Consider the following 24966-nt stretch of genomic DNA (forward strand, 5'->3'; position numbering starts at 1 on the left):
CTACGGGTTACAGTCCCCAAATAATATACACAGTACAAATACACACAAAGACACACACACGATCACAAGTCCAGAGTCAGTGCTAACGTGCAAGTGGTGAAATACAATTTATTCGTGTACAGTTGTGAAGTGTTGTCTGGGTTGCTGCTGGCCTTAAGCGACAGCTCCCAGTAGGTGTTAGCCGTCTAATAACAACAAAAAAGTATAATTAGACACGACAAAACAAACAAACACTAAACAATCGCTTAGCCATGTCCCCTTTTGTACCGTCAGCCACGCCCCCTTGGTTAGCGACTGCAACCATTTTTCCTGCAATCCGCGGTTGCCACATCGCTTCCCTTCTGAGGCGATGACTTTGTGTACCGTGGCTCCACTCGCTTTCTAGATGGCCGACTTCCACCTTTCCCTGGAATGAATTGTCAGACCATCCAGTCCCTTTCCCTGGAATGAATTGTCAGACCATCCAGTCCCTTCACACAGTGCCTCACAGGTCAGGAGGGAGATTTATAACCAAGATTCATTCTTTCTCTGTCACAAGCGCATTTGGGAACACTTCGGGGAAGCCCACGTTGATGTCTTTGCCATGGCAGAGATGACCCATTGCCCCCTGTGGTTCTCCCTCCATGGCTGTGGAGGTCCACTAGGCATCGATGCCCTAGCCCACGAGTGGCCCAAAGCGCTTTTGTACGCTTTCCCGCTGATACCGCTGCTCCCTGCCTTCCTCGAGAAGGTCAGGAGAGACAAGCCGACATTTCTCCTGGTGCCCCCCAGATGGCCCAGGAGATTCTGGTTTTCAAACCTCTGCCAGCTGCTGCAGGGCCAGCCCTGGGAGATCCCTCTGCACATGGATCTCCTCAGTCATGCGAAAGACACCCTCTGGCACCCAGAACCAGGCAGACTCCAACTGTGGGTCTTACCCCTGAACGGGACTCTGTCCGCATTACGGCTCTCAGACGCAGTCATCAGTACACTGCAGAATGCTAGGGCTTCCTCCACAACAGCGCTGTACGTTGTAAGTGGGTGGGGAAGGGCTGTGTGTGCGTGTTTGGTTGGTTGGCGCTGACTTCCTGTTAGCTGCTTAATAAACTGCATTACCTAAAAGAGCTATTGTGTGCGTGTCTCCATTAATCCCTGTGCTCGCTACACTGGTGTCAGAGCGGGATGGATGACACGCACTTAATCCGCAGCTGGAAGATGGACGAAGAGATCCAGAGGATGGAGCAACAGATCGCCCAGCTGACGGGACGGATGCAGAACACCCAGCGGTGACGCGGAGAAGCAAGACTCGCGCTTCAGAAGACCCACGGCGGCGAACGCTTGCTGCAGCAGGAAGAAGCTGGTAGCCAAGCGCGCCACCTCCGGAGAGACGCCGAAGACGGCAAGAAAGAAGCTGGCAGCCAAGCGCGCCACCTCCGGAGAGACGCCGAAGACGGCAACCAGGCGGGATGCCTCGGGAGCAGCAGCCTAGACGAGGCTAGCCGAGCGGGCTACTCCAGGAGAGGCTGTGAGCACGCCGGTGGCGGGGAAGAGGACGGCCGAGAACGGAACCAAAGTGGCGTGAACCCTTATCAGCCTGGGTGGCCCCAGCCCCCTGCCTCGGTGGAACCAGCGCAGCCTGTCAACAAGAGTGCTGTCAAGGCAGGCCGCTATGACGGGACTGCGCCCTGGGAAGCCTACCAAGCAAAGTTCCGCCTCGCAGCCTTGGCAAACAACTGGAGAATAGAAGAACAGGCGGGGCAGCTGGCGGCAGCACTGGAAGGGAAGGCGATGCAAGCATTGCTCGATTTAGACCCAGAGGAGCCGTGTGACTTCCATACCCTATCCACGGCTCTCCAGCGCCGCTTTGGACAAGTGGAGTCAGCCGTCAGCCTGCGCGATCGCCTCGCCACGCGCAAGAGAGCCAGTGGCGAGAAACTCGGGATACTGGACGCGGACACTAAATACTTGGCACGGAGGGGGTATCCTGGTTTACCTCCGGCTGTACAAGAAGACCTGGCGATGGAGGCATTCATCCGTGGCCTGAACCCCACCGCGCTCAGACAACAGGTTCGGCTCGTCGCCCCAACCTCCCTAGAGCAGGCTTTAACCCATGCCCTAAGGATTGAGGCCGTGCTCGAGGAGGGCGAGCGAGTCCGGATCCCCAAAGTCTGCGTGGTCAGAGGAAAGGAAGATAGCGATGGAGACGAGGATACCGCCGCTGTCAGGCAGACCACGTCTGTAAGGCGCTGCTGGAACTGCGGAAGCCCGGGTCACCTGCATGCACAATGCCGCCGTCACCCAGTACCGTCTGAACAAGAGACGTCGGCGGCGGGAAACGAAAAAGGAGCGGCGTAAACGGGGGACCGCCGCTCCTTCACCTTCCTTCCCCCACCCATAGGGACAATGAGAACGACGCGGTGGCAATGGTGGGCCGTGTTGGCCAGGGCAACAGTCTGCATGCACCCTGCCTCCTAAATGGGGTGCGGTGCAAGGCCTTGGTCGACACGGGCTCCACCATCTCCATCCTGCGGCCCGGGGTCCTCCCCAGAGAAAGTGACGGATGGCTGGGAGGCTGGACGCCCACCAAGGTTTGCCTCCGCACTGTCACCGGCCAGGTCGCGTCCATGCTGGGACGGCGGCGTCTGGAGATCCAGCTCGGAGACTGCACGATCCAACACGAATTCTGGCTGGCTGAGATACTGGATCGCTGCATTCTGGGCCTGGACCTCCTGAACAAAGTAGGAGCTACTATCGACTTGGCTGAGGGAACCCTGTGCCTTGGCCAGAGCCAACTGCGCCTGATTCCGGGTCGGGAGAAGGAAGGGGAGCAACGCCGCACCAGAACCACCGTGCGGCATAGCCAGACGAAGGAGGTTCGTCGGACGCGGGGGGGCAGGACCCGGCCTCTCCCAGAAGCAGAGGACAGGACATCGGCGACAGAGTTTGCAAGGGCTTCAACTGTCTCCGCCCCCTCCCCTGCAGAACTTTCACCGCCCCCTGCAACCACAACCGGTGGAACACAGGACTGCAGGACAACTGATGCAGTGAAAGCGCTGTGGCAGAGGAGTAAGGAGGGTCTATCTCAGGGCCAGCGGGACCAGTTATGGGAACTATTAAGGGGGTACTTGGACATTTTTGCTGCAAACATAGAGGACTGTGGGCGGACTGGATTAGTTCAGCACAGCATTAACACGGGAGACGCGGCTCCGATCCGGGAGCGGCCACGGCGGCTAACCTTGGCAAAGCGGGAAGCGGCCGAGGGCATGATTCTGGAAATGGCCGCTGCCGGGGTAATTGAACCGTCGGCTAGCCCCTGGGCCGCGCCAGCCCAGCTGGTAAAAAAGAAAGACGGGTCACTGCAGTTCTGTGTGGATTATCGCAAACTGAATGTAGTGACCCACAAAGACTCGTACCCCCTCCCCAGAATCGATGAAGCTCTGGACTACATCACGGGCTCCCGCTGGTTCAGCTCCCTCAACCTGCACAGCGGATACTGGCAGGTTGAGCTGGCCCCTGAGGCACGACAGAAAACTGCATTCTCTATTGGCCAGGGTCTGTGGCAGTTTTCAGTGATGCCCTTTGGACTGTGCAATGCCCCAGCAACGTTCGAGTGCCTGATGGAGCGGGTGCTCGCCGGAGTTCCACGGACCCATTGTGTTGTGTACCTGGATGACTTACTGGTGCACGCCACAACCTTTTCGGCGGCACTGCAGAACTTGAGGACTGTGTTCGAGCGCATTCGTGGAGCTGGCTTGAAACTCCACCCTGGGAAGTGCAACCTGCTGAGAAGAGAAACACACTTCCTCGGACACGTTGTCGGGGCAGACGGCATTGCCACAGACCCCGCTAAAGTGACTGCTGTAAAGGACTGGCCGGTCCCCAGGACTGTGACGGAGGTGCGTAGCTTTCTGGGCCTGGCGTCTTATTGTGAAGGACTTTGCTCAGATCGCCAGGCCCCTGCACCACCTGACCGAGAAAGGGGGCCGGTTCAGCTGGGACACCGACTGCGCAGCTGCCTTTGGGGAATTGCGAGAGGCCCTTGTGAAGGCCCCAGTCTTGGCGTTCCCTGATCCCCAAAAACCGTTCATCCTGGACACGGACGCGAGCGATGTGGGGATCGGAGCAGTGCTAGCCCAGGAAGGCCCGGACGGGGAACAAGTGGTCGCGTACTACAGCCAAGCTCTTAGTAAAACAGAGCGGAACTATTGTGTGACTCGCCGGGAACTGTTGGCTGTAGTACGGGCCGTGCACCACTTCCGTCCCTATCTCTACGGGCGAAGATTCAAGCTGCGCACGGATCATGCCTCCCTGCGGTGGCTGCTCAAGTTCCGCGAGCCCGAAGGACAGGTGGCTCGCTGGATAGAGACACTGCAAGGGTATGACTACTCCGTCCAGCACTGGGCTGGCCGCCTATACAATAATGCAGATGCCCTGTCCCGTCGCCCCTGCTTCTCTGAGGACTGTAAGCACTGCCATCGGATGGAGGAGCGAGAGGCACAGCGGTCCTTGGAGGAGCGAGTAAGTGCTGCCACTGTAGCTGTGGAGACCCCCCTTGAGTTGCCAGCGGGGGAGATCCAGCGTCAGCAGGGTCTGGACGCTGAGCTGGCACCGCTGATCCGCTGGTTATCGGCGGGTCAGCGCCCAGCCAGACGTGCGGTGTCAGCCCTCTCCCCGGAGGTAAAAGCGCTGTTGGCGCAATGGGAATGTTTGAGCCTCCGGGAAAGTGTGCTGTACCGTGCCTGGACAGACCCTGCGACAGGGCGCAAGCGGTTACAAGCGGTGGTTCCTCAAGCTCTCCGAGAGACCGTCCTGCGAGCTGTGCATGGCGGACCAGCCACTGGACACTTCGGCGTTGCCAAGACCCTGGGTCGGCTTCGGGAGCAGTTCTACTGGGGACGGTGCTGACGTGATGTGGAGACTTATGTGCGACGCTGTGACCAGTGCACCGCCCGGAAGGGCCCCTTGGACCGCTCTCATGCCCCGCTCCAGCAGTACCAGGTGGGGGCACCATTAGAGCGCGTCGGTGTGGACATCTTAGGGCCGTTTCCACGGACGGAGGGGGGCAACCGGTACGTCCTGGTGGCCATGGATTACTTTACTAAATGGCCCGAGGCGTACGCAGTCCCCGATCAGAGCGCGACTACCTGCGCGGAGGCACTGCTGGAAGGCATGTTCTGCCGGTTTGGGGTTCCCGAGGAGCTACACAGTGACCAGGGGCGTAACTTTGAAGCGCAGGTGTTTGGTGAGGTGTGCAGGCGGCTGGGTATTAAGAAAACCAGGACGACCCCACTACACCCACAGAGCGATGGATTGGTGGAGCGGTTTAACCGCACCCTTGCCACCCAGCTGACCATGTGGATCTCCCAGCACCAGCGTGACTGGGATCAATGCTTGCCCTTGGTCCTAATGGCCTACCGGACTGCAGTGCATGAATCTACAGGGTGCACGCCAGCGGCCCTTATGTTTGGGAGAGAGCTCCGCACCCCAGTGGACCTTGTGTTCGGCCGGCCACCTCAGCTCCACACTCCGGAACCTGCCGGCCCAGAATACCTCCAGCAGCTACAGGACCGATTGGACACTGCCCATGCTTACGCTCGGAAGCACCTCACCTCGGCTGGCCAGCGTCAGAAACGGGCATACGATACTCACTGCAAGGGCCGGGGATTTAAAGCCGGGGAGCAGGTCTGGGTTCACTGCCCCCGGCGAAGAAAGGGACTCTGCCCCAAGCTGGCCAGTAACTGGGAGGGCCCCTGTGTTGTTCTGGAGAGGCTCTCTGAGGTGACTTATCGAGTGCGGCTGCGGACCCGTAGCCGGGCGGTTGTGCTCCACCAAGACCGCTTGGCCCCCTACCGCCCCGGAACAAACTCGGTTGTCCCTGCAGCCAGCCCGGAGGCCAGCTCCCAGGACAGGGAAAGCGCTTCCCCCTTGCAACAACCGAATAGTTCACCAGCTGGTGGCCCAGGTAGGAGCATTCCAGCTTCAGCTGACTCCCAGCCCGCTGCACCTGTGCTCCAGCGCGGCCAGTGTATCCGTCGACCACCCCCGGGACTCTCTGACTTTGTGAGACATTAAGTGTTGGGCCGACGGGACGTTCGGCCCTAAGATGGGGGCTGTGTAACGGGCACGGCTGGACTGACTCGCCGTTGCCACCTGTCGGCGAATAGGGCGCTGTGCCCGGAGCCAGTCCCCCACATTTGGTTAATGTGCAGCAGAGGATGCTGGGAGTACGAACTATGGTAGGGGAGAAACGGAATTATTGTTGTTGTGTTTATTTGTTTGTTATTGTAAAAGTTCCAGTACTGTTCTATGCATTTCCCTGTAATTGTTATTACCCTTCCGGTGTTGTTTGTTAAGTATGTGACTGTCACCCTGAGAGGCAGAGTAGTGCTCTGGGGTGGGGAAGGGCTGTGTGTGCGTGTTTGGTTGGTTGGCGCTGACTTGCTGTTAGCTGCTTAATAAACTGCATTACCTAAAAGTGCTATTGTGTGCGTGTCTCCATTAATCCCTGTGCTCGCTACAATGTCTTCATTGTCAACTAACTTTAGTTATTTATTTAAAATCTGATACTGGATATATTCTTACACAAATGTTGAACACATTGCTTTTAGTTAATGTTCCTTTTTTAAGACAATAAAAAACTGTTAAAATATTATTTGCACTGCTACGTGTAGTCTATTTTAATATATTTAATAAAATATATGTATCATCATGGTGAGCTGCGAGTAATAATTATGCGAAAAGGGGAAGACCATATACTGTAGTTAAGCAGAATCCTATCTGCTCTAGTTTCATTTCTGGAGAATAAAAATTCATTCAGCAGTTTCAACTTTCGTTTTTTCTTTTTTTTCTGACATACTGTTTACTAAAGAAAGACTGTCAGTAAAAGCTACGAGACAGAACGGACAAGAAAGGCACTTTAATTCAATTGCATTAAAAAGCAGCGTAGAACATTACACATACGTGAGGAGAATATTTTAGCAATCAGAACCGATTAATAACGTGCTGTCATTAACCCGTTCCGGCTCAGAACCCTCTTTCTATCACCAAAAAGTTCCCGGAACCTTTGGTTCCGAAGGTGCAAAGACGACGAAAATTATACACATAACACAACTAAGTGGGAACAATATAACACTGCTGAAAAGACCAACCGAACCCACCTTTAACTGCCCATTCCGTGCAATAAACCCCGCCCCGCACCTTAGTTTCCGATTAAGTTATAATAAAAAGACAGAAGAAAGGGTAGCTGTTGTAACTGCTCTGACGTGCTGAATCTCAAGCTGTGGTGTATGCTTGCAGTTTCACTTTCGTTTTCTGTTTTCTACCGTCATCGTATTTAAAAACCGAAACTAATCGCGTGGCTATCAGCTGGTCGGTATAATAATCAAAGTCATATACATATTTTTTGTTTTTAATAACCTACTGTTATCATCCCACAGTAACATAATAATACTATGCTAATTACTTCTTAACACTAACAGCAATACAGTGGTTTGTTAAATACATTAAAATCCATATCCCTTTCACTGTTAAAATACGTGATGTTCTTTAAATGAATTCATTTTATATTTGTATTAAAATAAATAGGTTCTTTAGCTGAAAAACTGCACATTTAATTTTTGGCTCTAGTAGTACCCTAATACATTCTGGGGAAGCTAGATTGTATTACAGAATTTTCAAGCACTGGGTTCCATCGCTCACAGCTGTGGTTATCCTGTGATTTCCCCTTTAAAATAAGTGGTTGATGATGCAATCCAGTTGGATTCCATGATACTGTAACAGCTGTTGTTTACCTTTGGGTATAGGTTGGTCAAACCAGCCCCCTCAGTAGGTAAAGTAAGACCAACCAAATAATAAAGCGCCTGAAAAAAGCACATTCTGCGTCCTCGTACTGCACGCCAGTGATGCGTGTTGTTTCAGAAGGCAGGTTAAAATGTGTACGATCCAATCCGTGTAGTCTGGGGGCGGCGGTATGTTTTTCTCACTGCTTGAAAAAAAACGTGGGCGTGACAAAACATTAACATCTGGAATACTATATAATTGTTCACTGGAGCTTTTAATACGGTATTATTATTTAGCATTCAGCGGTAGAAGTTGAAACCGATGCACACTGCAGAATCAAACCTTATTGTAGGCTGATAGCAGATTGCTTTTATGATGATGTACACCTGGGGAGAAGCTACCTGGACTGACTTAGGGTTATCTCCTCAGACAGGTGATGACATTAAATTGGAGGACAACAATTTCCATCTACCAGACTCGAAAAAAGTAATTGAAATTGCGTGTGGAAACGGCGTTATTGCGTTTGTTAAGGAAAATGGGAATGGCGTGATGTGGACAAAGAGTGAAGAAAGAGGAGAGCAACATCAGAAAAGAAAATTAAGTATGTGTATTTTGTTTATATATTTGATATTGATGTTGCTGTTCAGTAATTTTTGTATTTGTATATTTCTATTAATATGAGACACTATGGTAAGTGTTGGTTTTGATTATTCATTATTATTTTTTCTTTTTTTTCCTAAATAACTAATAGAAAAATTAGTTATTTAGGAAAAAAAAGAAAAAATAATAATGAGGTTATTATTTTATTTAATATGCTGAGATGATGGCATTGTGTGTACATTTCAGGTTCAGTCAATGCTGTTAATAGCTTATGGGCAGATATTCCTAATGTTTACTGCTTGTTCGATTTTGTAAATAACTGTAAAACTCCGTAGTGGAATATTACCAAAGCACTGTGTCGTAAATTCTAGGGCTTAGCTCTTATTTGTCTCGCTTCTGATGAAATTGATCACACAGCGAACAGTTTCATTTTCGTTTTCTGTTCTCTCACAACATAATCACAAGATTCGAGCATGCAAAGCTCACCCTGAGCGCCCTCTCCTGGAATATCGAGGTGAAAAAAAAACCTACACTGACTACGGCCACCCCATATCCACTTTTACAACTTTTTCCCAGTACTTACACAATGCAATTATATATTTTAAACTATTCTTTGCCATATATGCCATGATTGATTTCCACAGAGCTTACACGTTTCTACCCGTTTACAATAGTACAGTATAGCACAATAAACGTCTAAATAAACGACTAAATAAGGCCACATACAACTGACTGGAAAGTTGCTAATTGCACCATCATTATTATAATTCCTGCCAACGTCAACCCTGTCTTTACACAAACAGTTCTTCTCATTCCCCTTCCTTCCATTAACTTCCCTACAACTTTCTGTGTATTTGGTTTGCTGTGTCTTGTGGGTTTTAGTTCTGAAATTTAATGAATGAAGATTCAATTGTCACACCTTCAATTTGTGTTGATGCAGAGCCTCTGTTGCTGAGAAAAGAAAAGATCAACATTGTAGACTGTGGTGCAACTCGTATTGTGCTGGTTTCTGAAACAGGAAAGATTTTTGAGTGGAATTGCCAAGATCAATCTAAAGTGGTACATCCCAGGTGAGTTGCATGGGTTTTCAGGTTTTTGGATACGCCATTTTTGTTCAGTAAGCTTTAGTATTGTATTTGTATATATTTATACTTGCATTTCCTAAACACATGAAGTGTATTCTTTTGTATTTTGCCACAGGTTGCTGTCAAGTTTAAGTGACAGAAAAATCATTCAAATTGCTTGTGGAAACCATCATTCATTGGCTTTGTCCAGAGGTAAGAAAATCTTCCAAAATGTGTGTGTGTGTGTGTATATATATATATATATAATGTAACTGATAGCACTGGACAGCCCGTTTATATATATATTATCATTAGTACTATTTTATTAATGTCTAGGCAAACTTAATTACCATTATTTTATCAATCTACAAACCTGGCTGGTCATTTTGAAGTAGAACTTTAGTTAATACAAATATGAAAATGGTAAAATGAAAAGACTACAGAGAAATAACGGTATATGTACCTAAGATAGCATACTTTCACAGACAAGATGTTGAACTGTGCTTTGTTTTTCTGTTTAAAGAAGGTGAAGTGTTTTCCTGGAAAACCATTAAGACGAGTCAGTTTGGTGCAGAAGTTCCATCCCCCCAGCCTCTGAAGTCTCTGTCGGGGATCCCGCTGGCTCAGATTGCTGCAGGTGGAGACCACAGCTTCGCTGTCTCTCTGTCGGGGGCTGTGTATGCCTGGGGGAGGAACCATGCAGGGCAGCTGGGACTTGGGAACACCACAGGTAAAAGCATTTCATTGTCAATGACATATAAGCAAATTGTTTTGTAATAGAAAGGGAACTTTGTTATTTTTATATCTTGCTTTTAATTAGGGTCTGAACTATTTTCACCTGTTTTTTGCTATTGTTAGATTTGTGGCTATAACTCTTTACCTATAAAGGTTACAGGTACATGTCATATATGAAATGGATCTGCACACACTAGGCTTTCATGAAAAAAAGTGAAATAGTCTGAAACTCACCCTGTTCAATACAGATAACAAAAACCACAGAAAGAGAGACGCTTTTTAGAAAAAAACATTATTTATTATTTGTAAAAAATATTTTAGCATGACCAGCTTAAATATGACAGTGCATAATGAAACTTCAACATGTAGGGAACATGGAAACATTTTTTTGGAACAAATTGGATAAAAAAAATAAAGGAATTATGGCCATACAAAAGGGACCAAAAGCAACCAAAAACAGTTAGTCCCAGCGACGAATTTCCCTGATCATGTGGCACAAGATGGGGCTGTTCACTGTGGTTTGATGGCCAAACCACAGTGACCAGAACGGTGACGACCAGAGCAACATAACCCTAACAGCTCTAGTCTCGTGCATCTTATCCACACACACGAAAAAAGAAAAATATTTATTGGAAAATAGGTCCTTGTGCCTTCAATATCGCCATTTCTCTTATTTTGTAAAGATTTTGTGTGAAAATGTTTGTTTACTGTACTGAGGTAGGTCTGTCTTCAGCGCAGCAGCTACATTCCAAAACACTCCCATTCAAGGTTATCTCCTAATATGGTCATCTATCGGAAATACACAAGCAGGACCTCGTTTTAAAGGCTCTCACAGTCCCTGAGTAAAACGATTTAAAGGGCCAGGTCGCCGGCAGGATATTTAACATTGGGCAGACCCTAAAAGGTTAAAATCTTGGTAATCATGGAGTCTAGCCAACATGCAATAAATAAGGTCATGTGCATAAATATGTGAATGCAATAGGTGGTACATTTATATATAATTTAGTAAGAATATGTGCAGGACTTCATTAGTACTGTACTAATGTACATGGTTCACAAATTAGGAAATGAAAACTGAACTAGTTCACCTAAAGGGAAAGGTAATGATCATAAGAATTTGAATAGGCTCAATTGATGTCTTTCTGTAGAAAGCTCCGGAAGTTTGAGATGAGAAAATCAACCAAAAAGGACACAGGGTTGTTGCTCTAAATTAATATTCTCATTGTTGTTTGTTTCCTCCATCTTTTTTTTTTTTTTTTTTTTTTCTTTTATAAATTTAGTCGTCGCCAATTTTCTTTTTTTTACCCTGGTTTTCTCCCCAATTTAGTATGCCCAATTATTATCTGTATCCTCGGCTCACCACTCGCAACCCCGCCGCCGACTTGGGGAAACGGCAGCTGGAACACGCGTCCTCCGAAACGTGCTCCTGCCAAGCCGTCATTTTTCGCACGCAGATCCACAGCAATGCCACCAGACCTATAGTGCCGGAGGACAACACAGATCTGGCGGCTCCACTGCAGAACCACAGGCGCCCTATCGGCCACAGGGGTCGCTGATGCGCGGTGAGCCGTGGATTCCCCTGCCGACCTAAGCCCTCCTTACCCGGGCAGCGCTCAGCCAATTGTGCGCCGCCCCCTAGGAACTCCCGGTCACGGTCGGCTGTGACATAGCCTGGATTCGAACCTGCGATCTCCAGGCTATAGGGCACATCCTGCACTCCGCACGGAGCGCCTTTACTGGATGCGCCACTCGGGAGCCCCTGTTTCCTCCATCTTAATTGTTGTGCGTTACCAAATTCAAATACATAGCATATAACATTACCATACTCAAATACATAGCATGTAGCATTACCAAACTGAAATACATAGCATGTAGCAGAGTGACTGTTTTCCATGATTTCCTTTCCACTTGCAGACATATTTTGTCCAACCCTCGTAAAGTCTTTACAACGCAAGAAGACTGTGTTTATTTCTTGTGGAGAGGAACATACAGCCATTCTTACCAAGGTTGGTTTTTACTTACGGTACCTGCATTCTTAGTATAGAAATTTGACAAATGACAAATTTGACCCACTATTAAACTAATTGCTTTTATTTATTTATTTCTGCTATGTTTTTTTCCCCAAGGATGGGTTAGTGTACACTTTTGGAGCAGGAAGTTTCGGGCAACTCGGACACAACTCAACAAGGAATGAAGTCCGACCTCGACTAGTTGCTGAGCTGTGGGGGGTGAAAGTTTCACAGATAGCATGTGGAAGGTAACATAACTGTGTTGAATATACCCAAGAATGATTACGATGATTGACCTAAATCATCCCAAAATATTTGTGTTCTGTTTTATTTGCCATAAGTTGTCCTTAGTCTGTGCTTAACTGTCTATAGTGTTTTTTTTCTTTGGATTCTAGGCACCACACGGTTGTTTACATTTCCTCTACCAGAAAGGTCTACTCGTTTGGGTGTGGAGAGCAAGGGCAGCTGGGAACTGGACAGAACAGTAATCAAGAGGTTCCACACCCTCTAACACTATCAGCAGGTATTACTATTTGGACGAGATAGTTAGCTTGTGCTTCTTTTTTTGTCATGTTTTTTTTTTTTTATTAACAGAATTAACTCCAAGTAGAAAAAAAAGCACAGTGGTAACACCCCACACCATTGACAAGTTCTGAATATCCGAGAGAAGAGAGATCAAGCCTACTGAGCTTCCACCACCACATTTTAAACCCCAATACACAGTAATGTATTTTTTAGAGATATTCATATTGTAATTATTTTGCTTTCTGCCTTGTTTCTGTTTTGTATAGCAGATGGAAACAACCTCGCCGTTGATAAAATTGTTGCTGGAGGAAACCAGACATTTGTGTTATACTCTCAAATGGAGGTAAGCTAACTAACGAACTATCTCATCTAAATAGCAATACCTGTTGATAGTGCTAGAGGGACTGGAACCTGTTTTATAAACGGTTACAAAAACTCTGTCATTTATTTGTCCAGCATTTAAAAAAGCTAATTCAACCATAACTATAAAACACTCAATAGTGATACATTTAGAAATACTAAAAAAGTGCAGTCTTCAAGACATTGAGAAAGACTTTTAGCCAAAAGTTTGTTTTAGAATTGAGTAAGTTTGGATTTAGTAAAACTGGGGCTTGCAGATAGCATTCGAAGCCCATTTATGTTAATGAAACCATTTGCATATAAATTACATTAGGATGTTGTCAACTGTTAAAACTATAATTTAAAATATTTTTTGTTTGTAGGAGCTTGAGCCTTCAGCAAATAGTTTCCCCTTAAAAACTGGTAAAAGGATTTCCAGTATCAATGATAATTTGCTGGACAAATGGATCTCAGAATGTGAGTCAAAACAATGGAAGAATACAAAAAAGTAAGTAATTAAAACAACTGTTTCCCTCACATGACTTTTTTCTGTAGCTTTTTGTTTCCCAAAGTTTAGAGTAATTTCCAGATATTTATGACCACCTTTATGACTTTGTGAGGAATATGAATGTTACTGTGAAAGCACAGCTAATATGATAAAGTAAAGGAAAGTAAATTGAAGGGTTTTCCAAGCACACAATTAGGCATAATAATAAATAACCAAAATATGGCTTCAGTCTTTACATGGGGAGACACAGTTCTTCCCTCTCTGTCACTCACTTAGCTAGAGTTCTGTAACATCTCTAATGCACTTCAAACACACACACACACAAGTGGTTCCTGCAGCCTACCACCTATCTCAAGTGATCCAATCTCTCCACAATCGACTGCAGTTCATACTAGTTATTTTCAATTGTATTTCATCATTTCACATGCATATTCAGAGTTGCCTCAGAAATGAGGAAGCGGGAAAGGTTGGCCCTAAATTGGCATGGTATTGTTTTGCCTTGTCACAGCACACACGCACACACACACACACACACACACACACACACACACACAATTTAAACAAATGTTTGAGTAGGGGAGCATTGGCTGCTGTGTGCTACTCTTTGTAAAACTGGGACTTGCAATTCCAAGGCCCATGCCAACCCATAATGTAACAGGGACCACTTACTGTAACTGACAAACCATTTACATTTTCTTCCTTTTACATTTTTTGGTTTTGTTTTTTAGAGAAATTACAAGGGTTTTCTCATCTCCTTCGTGTCTTAATGGGAGTTTTCTGGAACAAAGGTAAGATAAACTATGAAGCAATGAAGTATTTATGAAGCGGTTGTTAATGGAATTGATAGCTAAATGCATTCATGCTTTTCAATTATTTTATATGATCCTCTGCCCTCCCAGAAGGTAATGTTTAACTATTGCTACTTTTTAAATTGACAACTTTACTGTCTCTCTCACAACTGTTTAACTGGTATCAATACTGTTTAGAAGCATTAACTATGTAAATATGTGTTTTTTTAATTTTTTTTTTATAATTTGTTTAAGCAACGATAAACACTTTAAGACAACCGCTGAGACCTTGGGCATGGACTTATCCCTTGTGCGTCTTGCTTTTGAGAAGTTAGCAAGGAATATGAAAGTGTTAATGCAGGTATATTTTATTTATTTTCAAACTAATGCCCCATCCATGCATTGTCATCTGTAATCAATATTTCTTGATTACCAATATTCTTTTTACCTGTGTTTAGATCCTAAACTTCTCCTTTGTGCTTCCAGGTTGAATCTGTGGTTCTGAACAAGCTGCTGCCTTCTCTAAGTGGGGCCCCAGCTGGTGTCGAAGCCTTGAGGATTTACCTGATTATACCTGAACTCATTAGAGTCCTCAAAACAGAGCAAAGTATCAGCGAGGTAGCATCTTCTCTAGCTGAAGCCATTCTCAGACTACAGCCAAGCAGCAGAGAAATACTTGGTAAGAATTGTGATGTTAATGTTTTGTGTTCTTTGTAGTAGTTTGTTGCATTTGACTTACAGACACTTTATCTTGTGGCTTGATATTTTCACACCACCATTATTATCCTCGCTATTTTAAATGGGGTGAAAACATCATAGAATAAGTTGGGAGTAAAAGATCTATGGAGGTGCTTCTCTGTCTGTACATCTGTCTATCTGTATGTCACACTTACATTATATTTTGAGAACACTTTACACCTAATTTGCTTACATAATGACATCTAGGTCTTAACTACCGTACAATATTCTCATTGGCATTTGTATTCTATATTATTCTGTACTGTACATACTGTAGATATACATCAAGGTCATCAACTTTTTCATCATACCAATCGCTGTAGTTTTGAATGTACATCTGTGGAGGGATGTACCTTACTGATATTTTTGTGTTAGCTTGAAGAAACATGAACAGAAAGATGCATATCAAAGATGCTCTGTGCTTTTCCTACCCTGCTGTCTTCCTATGTTTCCTCTGATTCTCTCTTGTATTAGAGTCCTTGTGGTCAAAGATACCCATTGCCTTCTTCAAGTTGGTTGTGATGCTATATCATCTTGTATCCAGCCGATACCTTCACAGGGCAAGAGCAGGTTCCCCTGTGAAGGATAAACTTGAGAACTCTTTACGTGTCCTGCAAATACTATACAAGGTAATGTAGTGGTTCAAAAGAGAAAAATTATTATTTAACAACCTGCATTAACCCTATCCTCCTTCATGCTCACACATTAAACTTTAGATACATTGGGGTAGATGCAAGTATAGATGCAGTGCAAATAATTGCAGATGCAAAATCCAAATTGCTAGCGGCCAGGCAGGTATTTTGCACTGCGGCCTATGTAAGTTTAAGAGCAATGCAAATTACTCAACATGCACAAATCATGATCCGCAATTATGATAATGAGAGTCTCAATGAGCGCATCGGTATATTCAGGGCCACACTTGCAGAGTTAGGAGTACAGAGAGCAGTAGTTGCTGTATGACATTTGTGGAGCACGAAAATACAAATATGAAAAAATATGTCAGAGGAAGGGCAGCAAAGTCCTCTTGACGCACGGAAAAGAAAAGTTTTCTGAGAAGGAGCTGAGAGTCCTTATGGCTCAGCATGAAAGAGTTGTTTGTAAAAGCATCCGCCAACATCAGTTATGCTAGTATCCTTAGGAAATGATATGTATTGGCCTGCCCTTTTCAGCATGATATCCAGAAATTTGCCTAGCACTCTGGAAAAGGTGGATTGGGCTATCCCTCCAGACATTCCAACTGGGGTCTGAAAGGAACCAGGGGCTAAGTAGTGCAGAGAACACAGCACTTTCACAAGTGCAGGGATAGCGGTCCCTAGATTGATGCTGGGGTCTAGCTCATCCCTCAATTCAGCTATTAGGTCTAGGATGACCTGCAAAGGGAGACGATAACGCTTTAGCACTGCATCCTCTGGCATCCCAAACAAAATGACCCTGGGATTGAATATGCAGGGTCTTTTTCGTCTTGCCCTTCTCCTCCGAACGTGCTCCTGTCTCTCCTCAACAAGAACCAAGTGTCGCCGCATCGGGAAGTGTACCATAGCCGCCTTCCTGAAGCCAATGACAGGTCTCTTTGGGTGTGTGCCTTTATACAGCTCTTAGTTACTCGCTTCAACTGTGGTTTGCACCTTGTAAGAAGAGGTGCAAAGTTTTTGGAGCGTCAGCAATTGCTTAAGTGCAAGGCATAACCCTTACATAAACATTATAATTAGGTGTCTACTTAAATCGCGGTAAATTTACATATTTTTCGCAGGTAGGTTATGGAATAAAATTAGGATTTTGTGGACATTTTGCAGACCTGTTTAAACATTAAATAAACCTAAGTAGACACTATTTCAGAGCACTATAAATAGTGGTACTTGCATCCTTACTAAAACAGAGTGCTGTCATTTGTTAAAGGCAAGCATGCAACATCCCCCAGCAGTTGCTGCCGACATTCTCTGTCTGGTGTGGACTTGCCCATACATTGAGACTGCACGTCTGCATCCACTGAATTGGCTGTAAGGCAAAGCTTTGCCAAGTTATACAGATGTGGAAATTGATTTGAAACAGAAATAATTAGAAATCATTTTGTTAATGTAGCCATGAGCAAATTATTCTTACTCACACAAGTGTGCACTGTTGGGTGATGACTCATGAACGTGTAATCTGCTCAAAAGACTCAGGTGCACACAAGTCAGATCACAACTAATAACAAAACTGCGCATGCAGCAATCAGTCAGGGGATGCAGAATATTACACAACACCGGTACACTCCGACTTTACAGCTGCTAAACACGATTTACGGTAGCATTATGAGGGGTTTGGACCCGCAAATCACTTTGTGCATATCCTTACATCAACCCCATGTCTGTGCAGCCATTCTCTGCATAATGATAATGCTTAACAGAGATCTGAGATCACATTTTCTTAATTCTGGCTGACAATTTGGCTAAGTTTTAGTTGGTGTGGTTAGATTATACTTTATTATGTTATTTGTCTACAGGTGAACTCCAATGCTGGTAACAGGATTCAGGAGAATAAGTTCAACATCTCTGAGATTGGACTTTATTTTCACTCAGTAAGTTGTTTTTCTTCCCCCTAAATTTTGTATTTAATATATACCTACTTCAGAAATCCCCTCTTATTAGTTATTACATCCTGTTTGGGAGCTATAAACACGTTAAAACAAGCAGATCAAAACTCCTGAGACCCTTATCTTATAAAAGCTGATATCATGGTAAAAGGATAGTAAAGATTAGTGGAACTATAGTGAAAGTCTGGGGAATTACAGGGCACATTATCATTATAGATTGTTTACATTAGCAATATTAAGATCATTTGTGTGTTTATGTGTTAATATCTTCCACAATTTTTTATATACTTTTTATATCTTTGCAGATTGAACAAATACATCCTCTTAATTTGAAATTAATTGAAAAACAAAAATCATTTATGGTATGTAGAACAACATTTTATAGTTGCTATTTGAATATATGGGGGCATTCTGTTTTCAGAATCCTTAAATCAGTCCAGAATTACTTTCTTTTCCATTTGAATTTAGGAATTAATTGCCCCTCAAAAAAGGTTCGCTGATTACATTTTGATAAGACTAAATCTTGTAATTGCCAATAACATATGTATAAATATGTATGTCACCAATAATAGACATATTATAGTTTTTTTTTCTTTTTTTTTCTTGATTTTATTGTACATATCATCAATAAACAAATATCAAAACGGTACTTTCAGCCATGATTGTTGTTAATGGGACAATATATAATATCTGTTTCGGAGGGCTATGCCATGGGGTTTCTTTTAGTTTTGTTAAAACCATTTCCTGGGTTATAACAAGTTAAATAAACCACTCTTTGACTTAGCCTCTTTGACTCTCTTTGACTTGGCCATTTTTTGAAAAAGATTAAACACAAATGTGTCTTGTTTTTTGTTTTTTTCAGATTCTCCTACATTCATTGACCGATTACCCTTGTATCTTCGATTTCTGTGCCAAACGCTTTACACTCCGAATGGATTGTTATAAAACATTTTTTGTAGGTTGATTTTTAGTTTACAATATGTTTTAAATTTAGGTTTATAAAGTTGTGTGCTACTTTCAGCTGTTTGTGTTTTGCTTGTGACAGACCGCTGCCCAGACGCATCATTTTGGAGGAAATAATCTGCTTGTCAACCGAAGAAATCTCTTACATGATACCTTGCAGTACTTAAGAAACAATTCCTGCAACCCCTGCTGGCCATTAAAGGTGATTATATAATAAAACTCAAAATACATCTGAATTGAGGTAATGAATTGGATACTGATCTCTCATTTGAGACTCATATTAGGGAAGTTACTAAAGTATCTTTTTACCATTTGAGAAATATAGCCAAACTTAGACCAATTATTTCCGTGTCTGATTCCGAGAGACTAATGCATGCCTTTGTTTCATCTAGAATTGTTTATTTTAATGTACTTTTCTCTGGTATCCCAAAACTTGTGGTATCCCGCTTGTAGCTTCTTCAGAATACCTCGACTAGAATTCTGTCTAAAACAAGGAAAAGTGAACATATTACCAGTTTTGGCCTCTTTACAGGGGGTTCCTGTGCAGTATAGAATTTATTTTATGATTTTGCTGTTAACTTACAAGGCCCTAAATGAATTAGCACCCAGTTATTTGCAGGAGTTACTGGCCTCCTTTCTCCCAAACCGCACTCTGAGATTATAGAATGTGGGGCTGCTGGTTATTCATAGGGTCAACAAAAGCATGGGAGGTAGTGCTTTTTCTTGTAGAGCTCCTAAATTATGGAATGTTATAATTGTATGTAAAAATAATGTGATGTCTGTATAATAATGTATAATGTGATATCTTGTAACAATTGTAAGTCGCCCTGGATAAGGGCGTCTGCTAAGAAATAAATAATAATAATAAAATGGCTTTCTTATCTTAGTGGGTTTTAATGTAACTTTAAAATTGCTGCTTTTGTATTATTATTATTATCATGTGTATACTGTTATTTAAATCTGCTATTTAAATGGTCTGATTGTGGCAGTTGTATATTTGACATGCTATACAAATGTATTGTGGTTTGTTCTTTAAAAAATACTGTACAGTGCTTTGTGATACTTTTGTATAAAAAGCGCTATATAAATGCAATACATACATAAATAAGGTATGTACTGGGCTACTGTAGTTATTTAAAATATCTAGTGGCAATCAGGACTCAGAAGTTCCATAGGCAAACAAATGGTTAAGTTATTTGTTCTTTTATGGTATATATTTATCTGTTTAGTTTGGCCTGTGACATACTGTAGTGGGAAGCTTTCTGTATTGATTTTCACTATTCTCAGTAGCCTGACTAGCCAATACCACTGTGACCATTAAGCATTTGGCACCTTCTGGTTTGAATAGACCAGTGGGTAGCTCTATTGTAGTTCCGGTCAACTGCATGATGCATTATTGATTTTTAAAATTTATTTAAGGTCAAATTTGTGGATGAAAACGGTATTGATCACGGAGGGATATCGCAAGAGTTCTTCTCTGTCATCACCAGGGAGCTGCATGCATTTGAACCTAGAGTATTTAAACTCTATGAAGACTCCAGACTTGTGTGGTTTACTCAGAAGGTATTTACAGTATATAATACAAATATATCTATTATTGGTGACATACATATTTACACATATGTTATTAGCAATTACAAGATTGAGTTAAGGGGCTCAACAAGTTAATGTCTGATGACAACATTAAAATCATAGTGTGTGTGTCTGTGAGCTTCAGCAGTATATTTTCTAATTAAAAAAAAACATTTATATTTACAGGAACACAGAAACAGTGATATGTTCTTTCTGATTGGAGTCCTTTGCGGAATGGCTTTGTACAATCGCTGCGTAGCAGACTTCCACCTCCCCTTGGCCTTGTTCAAGAAGCTGCTGAATGAAAAGCCCACGCTGGAAGACCTGAAGGAGTTGTCCCCAATAGAAGCGAGGTAAGTAAATGCAAACTCAATGTCGTAACTTCAAGTGGGTGTAGCTAACGCAATCATTCCATCTAACCTTTCATTTACTTCCGTTAGATACATAGGACTCAAATACGCAGTTTTAGAAGAAGCAATTTATGTATTTTCACCTCAAGACACAGTTTCTGTTACTACACTTAGTTACACTTTGTTTGCAAACCTTGCTTTCAGGTTTAACCTAGTGTAGTACATGCAGTTTAGAACATGTGCTTCCTTTAAACTTGCAAATTTGAGACCTAGATAGAGACAAGATGTATGGAATTTATTTTGTTTGCTAAAACCACTTGAATATGGATTTATTTTTTAATGTTTTGAATGTTGTCCCATAGTTGACAGTGACAACTGCAGATATATTTGGGGGGTTAAAATCTGGGTGTACGCTATATGGATGCAAAATCAGTTGACAATGTCTGTCTTTTTTTCTTTTCTTTAAGGAGCCTTCAAGCTGTTCTTGATGAAGATGAAGATTCCGTAGAAAGTTTATATTTGGACTTCACAGTAAGCATGTGATCCCTATAAAAAAAAATTAAAAAAAAGTTCTAAAAGTTCTTTCAGAAGACAAGCATTTAATCAAATATTACCTTGTGGTTTTAGGTTCAAGGACATGAACTCGTGCCGAATGGGAAAGATATACTTGTCACCAAATACAACAGGTAACACCTGAAATGTGTCTAAACATGAGTGTGGGATTGGCATGAGAAAATCAAAGATCATTCATAGTTAACACAGATCACCTGCTTCACCTCACCACACTAAAGTGGCCCCTACTGGCCAGGTGCCTGGTAAGCTTAAGCTCCTGCAAAGTTGGCCTTTGTCCTCCAGGGGCTGGTAGCTTGCCGACATCTCCTGTCTAACAGAGGTGATGTGGGGAGTAAGTGAGAAAACATAAATGGTAATTCAAAACTGGGGAAACAAACAACAAGTTCTGCTTTTTGGGTATACTGTATCAAGAAAAATAACTTACATATTTTAAAATATACATACAATTTAGTTAATTGCAATATATCAATATTATTATGATCACACTCCATGTATTTTATTTGCAGAACTCAGTATGTTGAAGAATACGTGGATTTTGTGTTCAACAAATCGGTCAAGAAGCAATTTGACGATTTTATGGAAGGTTTTAGAAAAGGATGCCCCAGTAAGATGTGGGACATATTCCTGCCTGTTGAGCTCATGGCAGTACTCAATGGAAACACCAAATATGAGTGGGAAGAATTGGAAAAGGTGAGCTTCCTGCAGCATTCGATTCTAGTCCAGGTCAGAAGTGACCTGAAGCATTATGTCATATGAGTGGTAGAGCTCTGAAGTCTGTTCCTATGGCACTGGTAACAAAATCACAATAGGCAGCAATAAACACATGCATTAGCAGCCTGTAACTTACAGTACAGGCTATCTGTGCATTACCAGACCATAATATGTTTGATTTTTTGAACACAGAATGCAAACTACAAAGGATATGAACCTACAGATGAGAACATCAGGAATTTCTGGATGGTATTCCATGAACTTGACGAGGAGCAGAAAAAGCATTTCCTTGGTAAGTTATTTCAAGCATCAGCCATAACTGACATGACTTTGTTTTTGAAGCTGACAGAAATCAGACCTTTGGATCATCACAAAATAATCACAAAGGGCCAGTTTTTTTTCCTTTCACAAAAGCACACTGAAATTTACTGGATGCTACAATAAACTTTCAAATGGTATTTATAGCCCATATTCTCCTAATAATCTCGTATTATTACAGTAGTTACATGCCCAAAGAAGTCATCATTTTGTGAGTATCTCCTACTGAATTAAACATTTGTTTTATCAGCCTTTTTGACAGCAAGTGACAGAGTGCCAGTAGGAGGGATGGCCAGTCTCAGCATCACCATAGTGAACATAGAAAGAGAGGATCCAGACGAATACTATCCCGTTGCAAACACCTGTTATTGGTTCTTGTACCTTCCCAATTACAGCAATGTGGACATCTTGAAAGAGCAGTTATTGCATGCAATCACTTTCTATGAAGGATTTGGTGAATATTAAAGCTTAGCAATGGTTTTTATCATTGCTACTGTTTGAATTTAGAACATAGATTACTTGTTATAAAATATTTAGATAGTTCTTTTGAGTTTACATTCTTGTTTCCAAATACTCTTTTTGAGACATGAAACTGGAAAGTGGAGCTTCCTTATAACTGATTAATTAACTAGGGATCTTACCCTGTTGTTAACCTTTATGCTGTGTCAAAATACATTGAAGTGTTTGAACCAAAGATTTTCTTCGCCCAAAAGTGAGAATTGAGAATAAGTTTCATCAGAGCTACCGGTAATGATGGATTTTTGTGTATTGGAACAGCAGTGTGGAGTAGTGGTTAGGGCTCTGGACTCCTGACCGGAGGGTGGTGGGTTCAATCCCAGGTGGGGGACACTGCTGCTGCACCCTTGAGCAAGGTACTTTACCTAGATTGCTCCAGTAAAAACCCAACTGTATAAATGGGTAATTGTATGTAAAAAAATAATGTAATTGTATGTAAAATTGTATGTGATATCTTGTAACAATTGTTAGTTGCCCTGGATAAGGGCGTCAGCTAAGAAATAAATAATAATATTATTATACTGTTCAAATTACAGTACTGCAAATAAAATCATTGTTTGTTGCTGAAATTTCATGGATGCTAAATACGATATTGCAAATGTATTCTGTGTTACAGGTTCCAAATTGTTTTTTACATTGTGATACTGTATTAGGTAATATAGACTACTGTGGGGAAATTCATAAAGCCTTTAACTGCTTTTTATTTTGTTTTCTGAAAGGAGAAAAATACAAACAGATGTTAAAACTGGTACAATAGTCTTAAATTGTTTTTCTAATTTTCTAAGATTATCAAGTGTTTCTCTTTTCAGAATAAATGGTGATAATGAAAGTAAATGGCTTTGTGAATTAGATGGGGATTTTACTTTAAACAGTATTTTTTGATCAAACTGTACCCTGTGTATAATTGTTGTCTTATTTCATTTAATGTTAAAATGTATAACTTATAAAAAAAAAATAATAATAATTGTATGCTTTTAAAAAATGTTGCATATAGGGATAAGACCTGCAATCCTGCTGCTGTATTATTTTGTATTAATATTTTTCATCTGGGTCCATAGAAAGGATATTAATTTTGAAGTTGTAATGTATTTATTTAAAAAAAACATTTTGCCTTAATTGTAACTTTCATCCTTTTAGAAGCAGTTACAGTTACAGCATAAGATAGCATAGAGCAAATGGTTCTGAAAATCTTCTGTCTGTATCTCCATGTAGCTGCTACTGAGAATTTGTTTATACTCTATTTTCCATAATAAAATCTAATTCATGAAACAATTATTGTTGCATTGGAGGGATGAGTATAATGGTACGGTTGTATTGTACAACATTTGAAAACATGTGCACACATTGTACAGGGTGATGGGATGGTCATAGTTCATGATGTAATATACAGTGCTCCAAGAGCCAAGAATAAACAGCTGGGGTTGGTGTCAGCCATTATACCAGCAACAAGGAGAAAACAAAAATATAGGAGGCTGTGTGGAGCACTGGTTAAAGAAAAGGGCTTGTAACCAGGAGGTCCCCGGTTCACATCCCACCTCAGCCACTGACTCATTGTGTGACCCTGAGCAAGTCACTTAACCTCCTTGTGCTCCGTCTTTCGGGTGAGACGTAGTTGTAAGTGACCCTGCAACTGATGCATAGTTCACACACCCTAGTCTCTGTAAGTCGCCTTGGATAAAGGCGTCTGCTAAATAAACTATATATATATATATATATATATATATATATATATATATATACAGTATATATAGCCACCATACTATCCATTTTGCAAGGAACTTGCCTGTGTCATGGTCTATACTTTAATTTCTGACTTTACTTGGGTATGCAATTTAAGAATGTTTGGCAAAATCCTAATGTATTTAAACAGCTAAAATCTAAATTTAAAACAGTTTGTGTGAACTCTATGGAGTTTGAAAGTTGCCCTACCAAAACTTACATTATAAAATAGATACATAGGGGCTGATGTAAGGATAGGCGTAGTGCAAACAATTGTGGCTGCAAAATCCAAATTGCCTGTCCGCCAGGCAGTTATTTTGCACTGTGGCCTATGTAAGCTTAAGAGCAATGCAAATTACTCAACACACACAAATAATGATCTGCAGTCATGATAATGAGGGTCGCAATGAGCGCTGCCTGTGCATCAGGATATTTAGCGGATGCACTTACAGCCCAGAGGTGAGGTGAGTTAGGAGTACAGAGAGCAGTAGGCACTGTATGAGATTTGTGGAGAATGAAAATCAGACCAAACCAAAAATATGTCAGAGGAAGGGCAGCAAAGCCCTTTTGGTGCACGGAAAATTAAAGAAAAGTTTTCTGAGGCGGAG

At 42.7% G+C, this 24966-nt stretch overlaps 1 protein-coding gene across 1 annotated transcript in view; it reads left to right on the forward strand.

The window, feature by feature from the left end:
* The first annotated feature begins 7888 nt into the window (after nucleotides 1-7888).
* The window catches only part of LOC117409135 (probable E3 ubiquitin-protein ligase HERC3), a 36666-nt gene continuing 19588 nt past the window's right edge, over nucleotides 7889-24966 (forward strand). Inside the window, exons 1-24 of the mRNA XM_058985435.1 lie at nucleotides 7889-8359; nucleotides 9299-9428; nucleotides 9559-9635; nucleotides 9946-10152; nucleotides 12072-12163; nucleotides 12284-12414; nucleotides 12562-12689; nucleotides 12958-13034; nucleotides 13414-13538; nucleotides 14267-14326; nucleotides 14582-14687; nucleotides 14813-15005; nucleotides 15539-15693; nucleotides 17547-17621; nucleotides 17942-17998; nucleotides 18499-18591; nucleotides 18682-18801; nucleotides 20019-20162; nucleotides 20358-20524; nucleotides 20989-21052; nucleotides 21149-21207; nucleotides 21601-21784; nucleotides 21998-22097; nucleotides 22374-22585. Coding sequence (XP_058841418.1) covers nucleotides 8131-8359; nucleotides 9299-9428; nucleotides 9559-9635; nucleotides 9946-10152; nucleotides 12072-12163; nucleotides 12284-12414; nucleotides 12562-12689; nucleotides 12958-13034; nucleotides 13414-13538; nucleotides 14267-14326; nucleotides 14582-14687; nucleotides 14813-15005; nucleotides 15539-15693; nucleotides 17547-17621; nucleotides 17942-17998; nucleotides 18499-18591; nucleotides 18682-18801; nucleotides 20019-20162; nucleotides 20358-20524; nucleotides 20989-21052; nucleotides 21149-21207; nucleotides 21601-21784; nucleotides 21998-22097; nucleotides 22374-22585 — 2985 coding nt within the window. The 5' untranslated portion in view covers nucleotides 7889-8130. The remainder of the gene's footprint in view (nucleotides 8360-9298; nucleotides 9429-9558; nucleotides 9636-9945; nucleotides 10153-12071; nucleotides 12164-12283; nucleotides 12415-12561; nucleotides 12690-12957; nucleotides 13035-13413; nucleotides 13539-14266; nucleotides 14327-14581; nucleotides 14688-14812; nucleotides 15006-15538; nucleotides 15694-17546; nucleotides 17622-17941; nucleotides 17999-18498; nucleotides 18592-18681; nucleotides 18802-20018; nucleotides 20163-20357; nucleotides 20525-20988; nucleotides 21053-21148; nucleotides 21208-21600; nucleotides 21785-21997; nucleotides 22098-22373; nucleotides 22586-24966) is intronic.

The sequence above is a fragment of the Acipenser ruthenus genome, chromosome 2 (genome assembly GCF_902713425.1).
Source record: "Acipenser ruthenus chromosome 2, fAciRut3.2 maternal haplotype, whole genome shotgun sequence".
Classification (NCBI taxonomy): Eukaryota; Metazoa; Chordata; class Actinopteri; order Acipenseriformes; family Acipenseridae; genus Acipenser; species Acipenser ruthenus.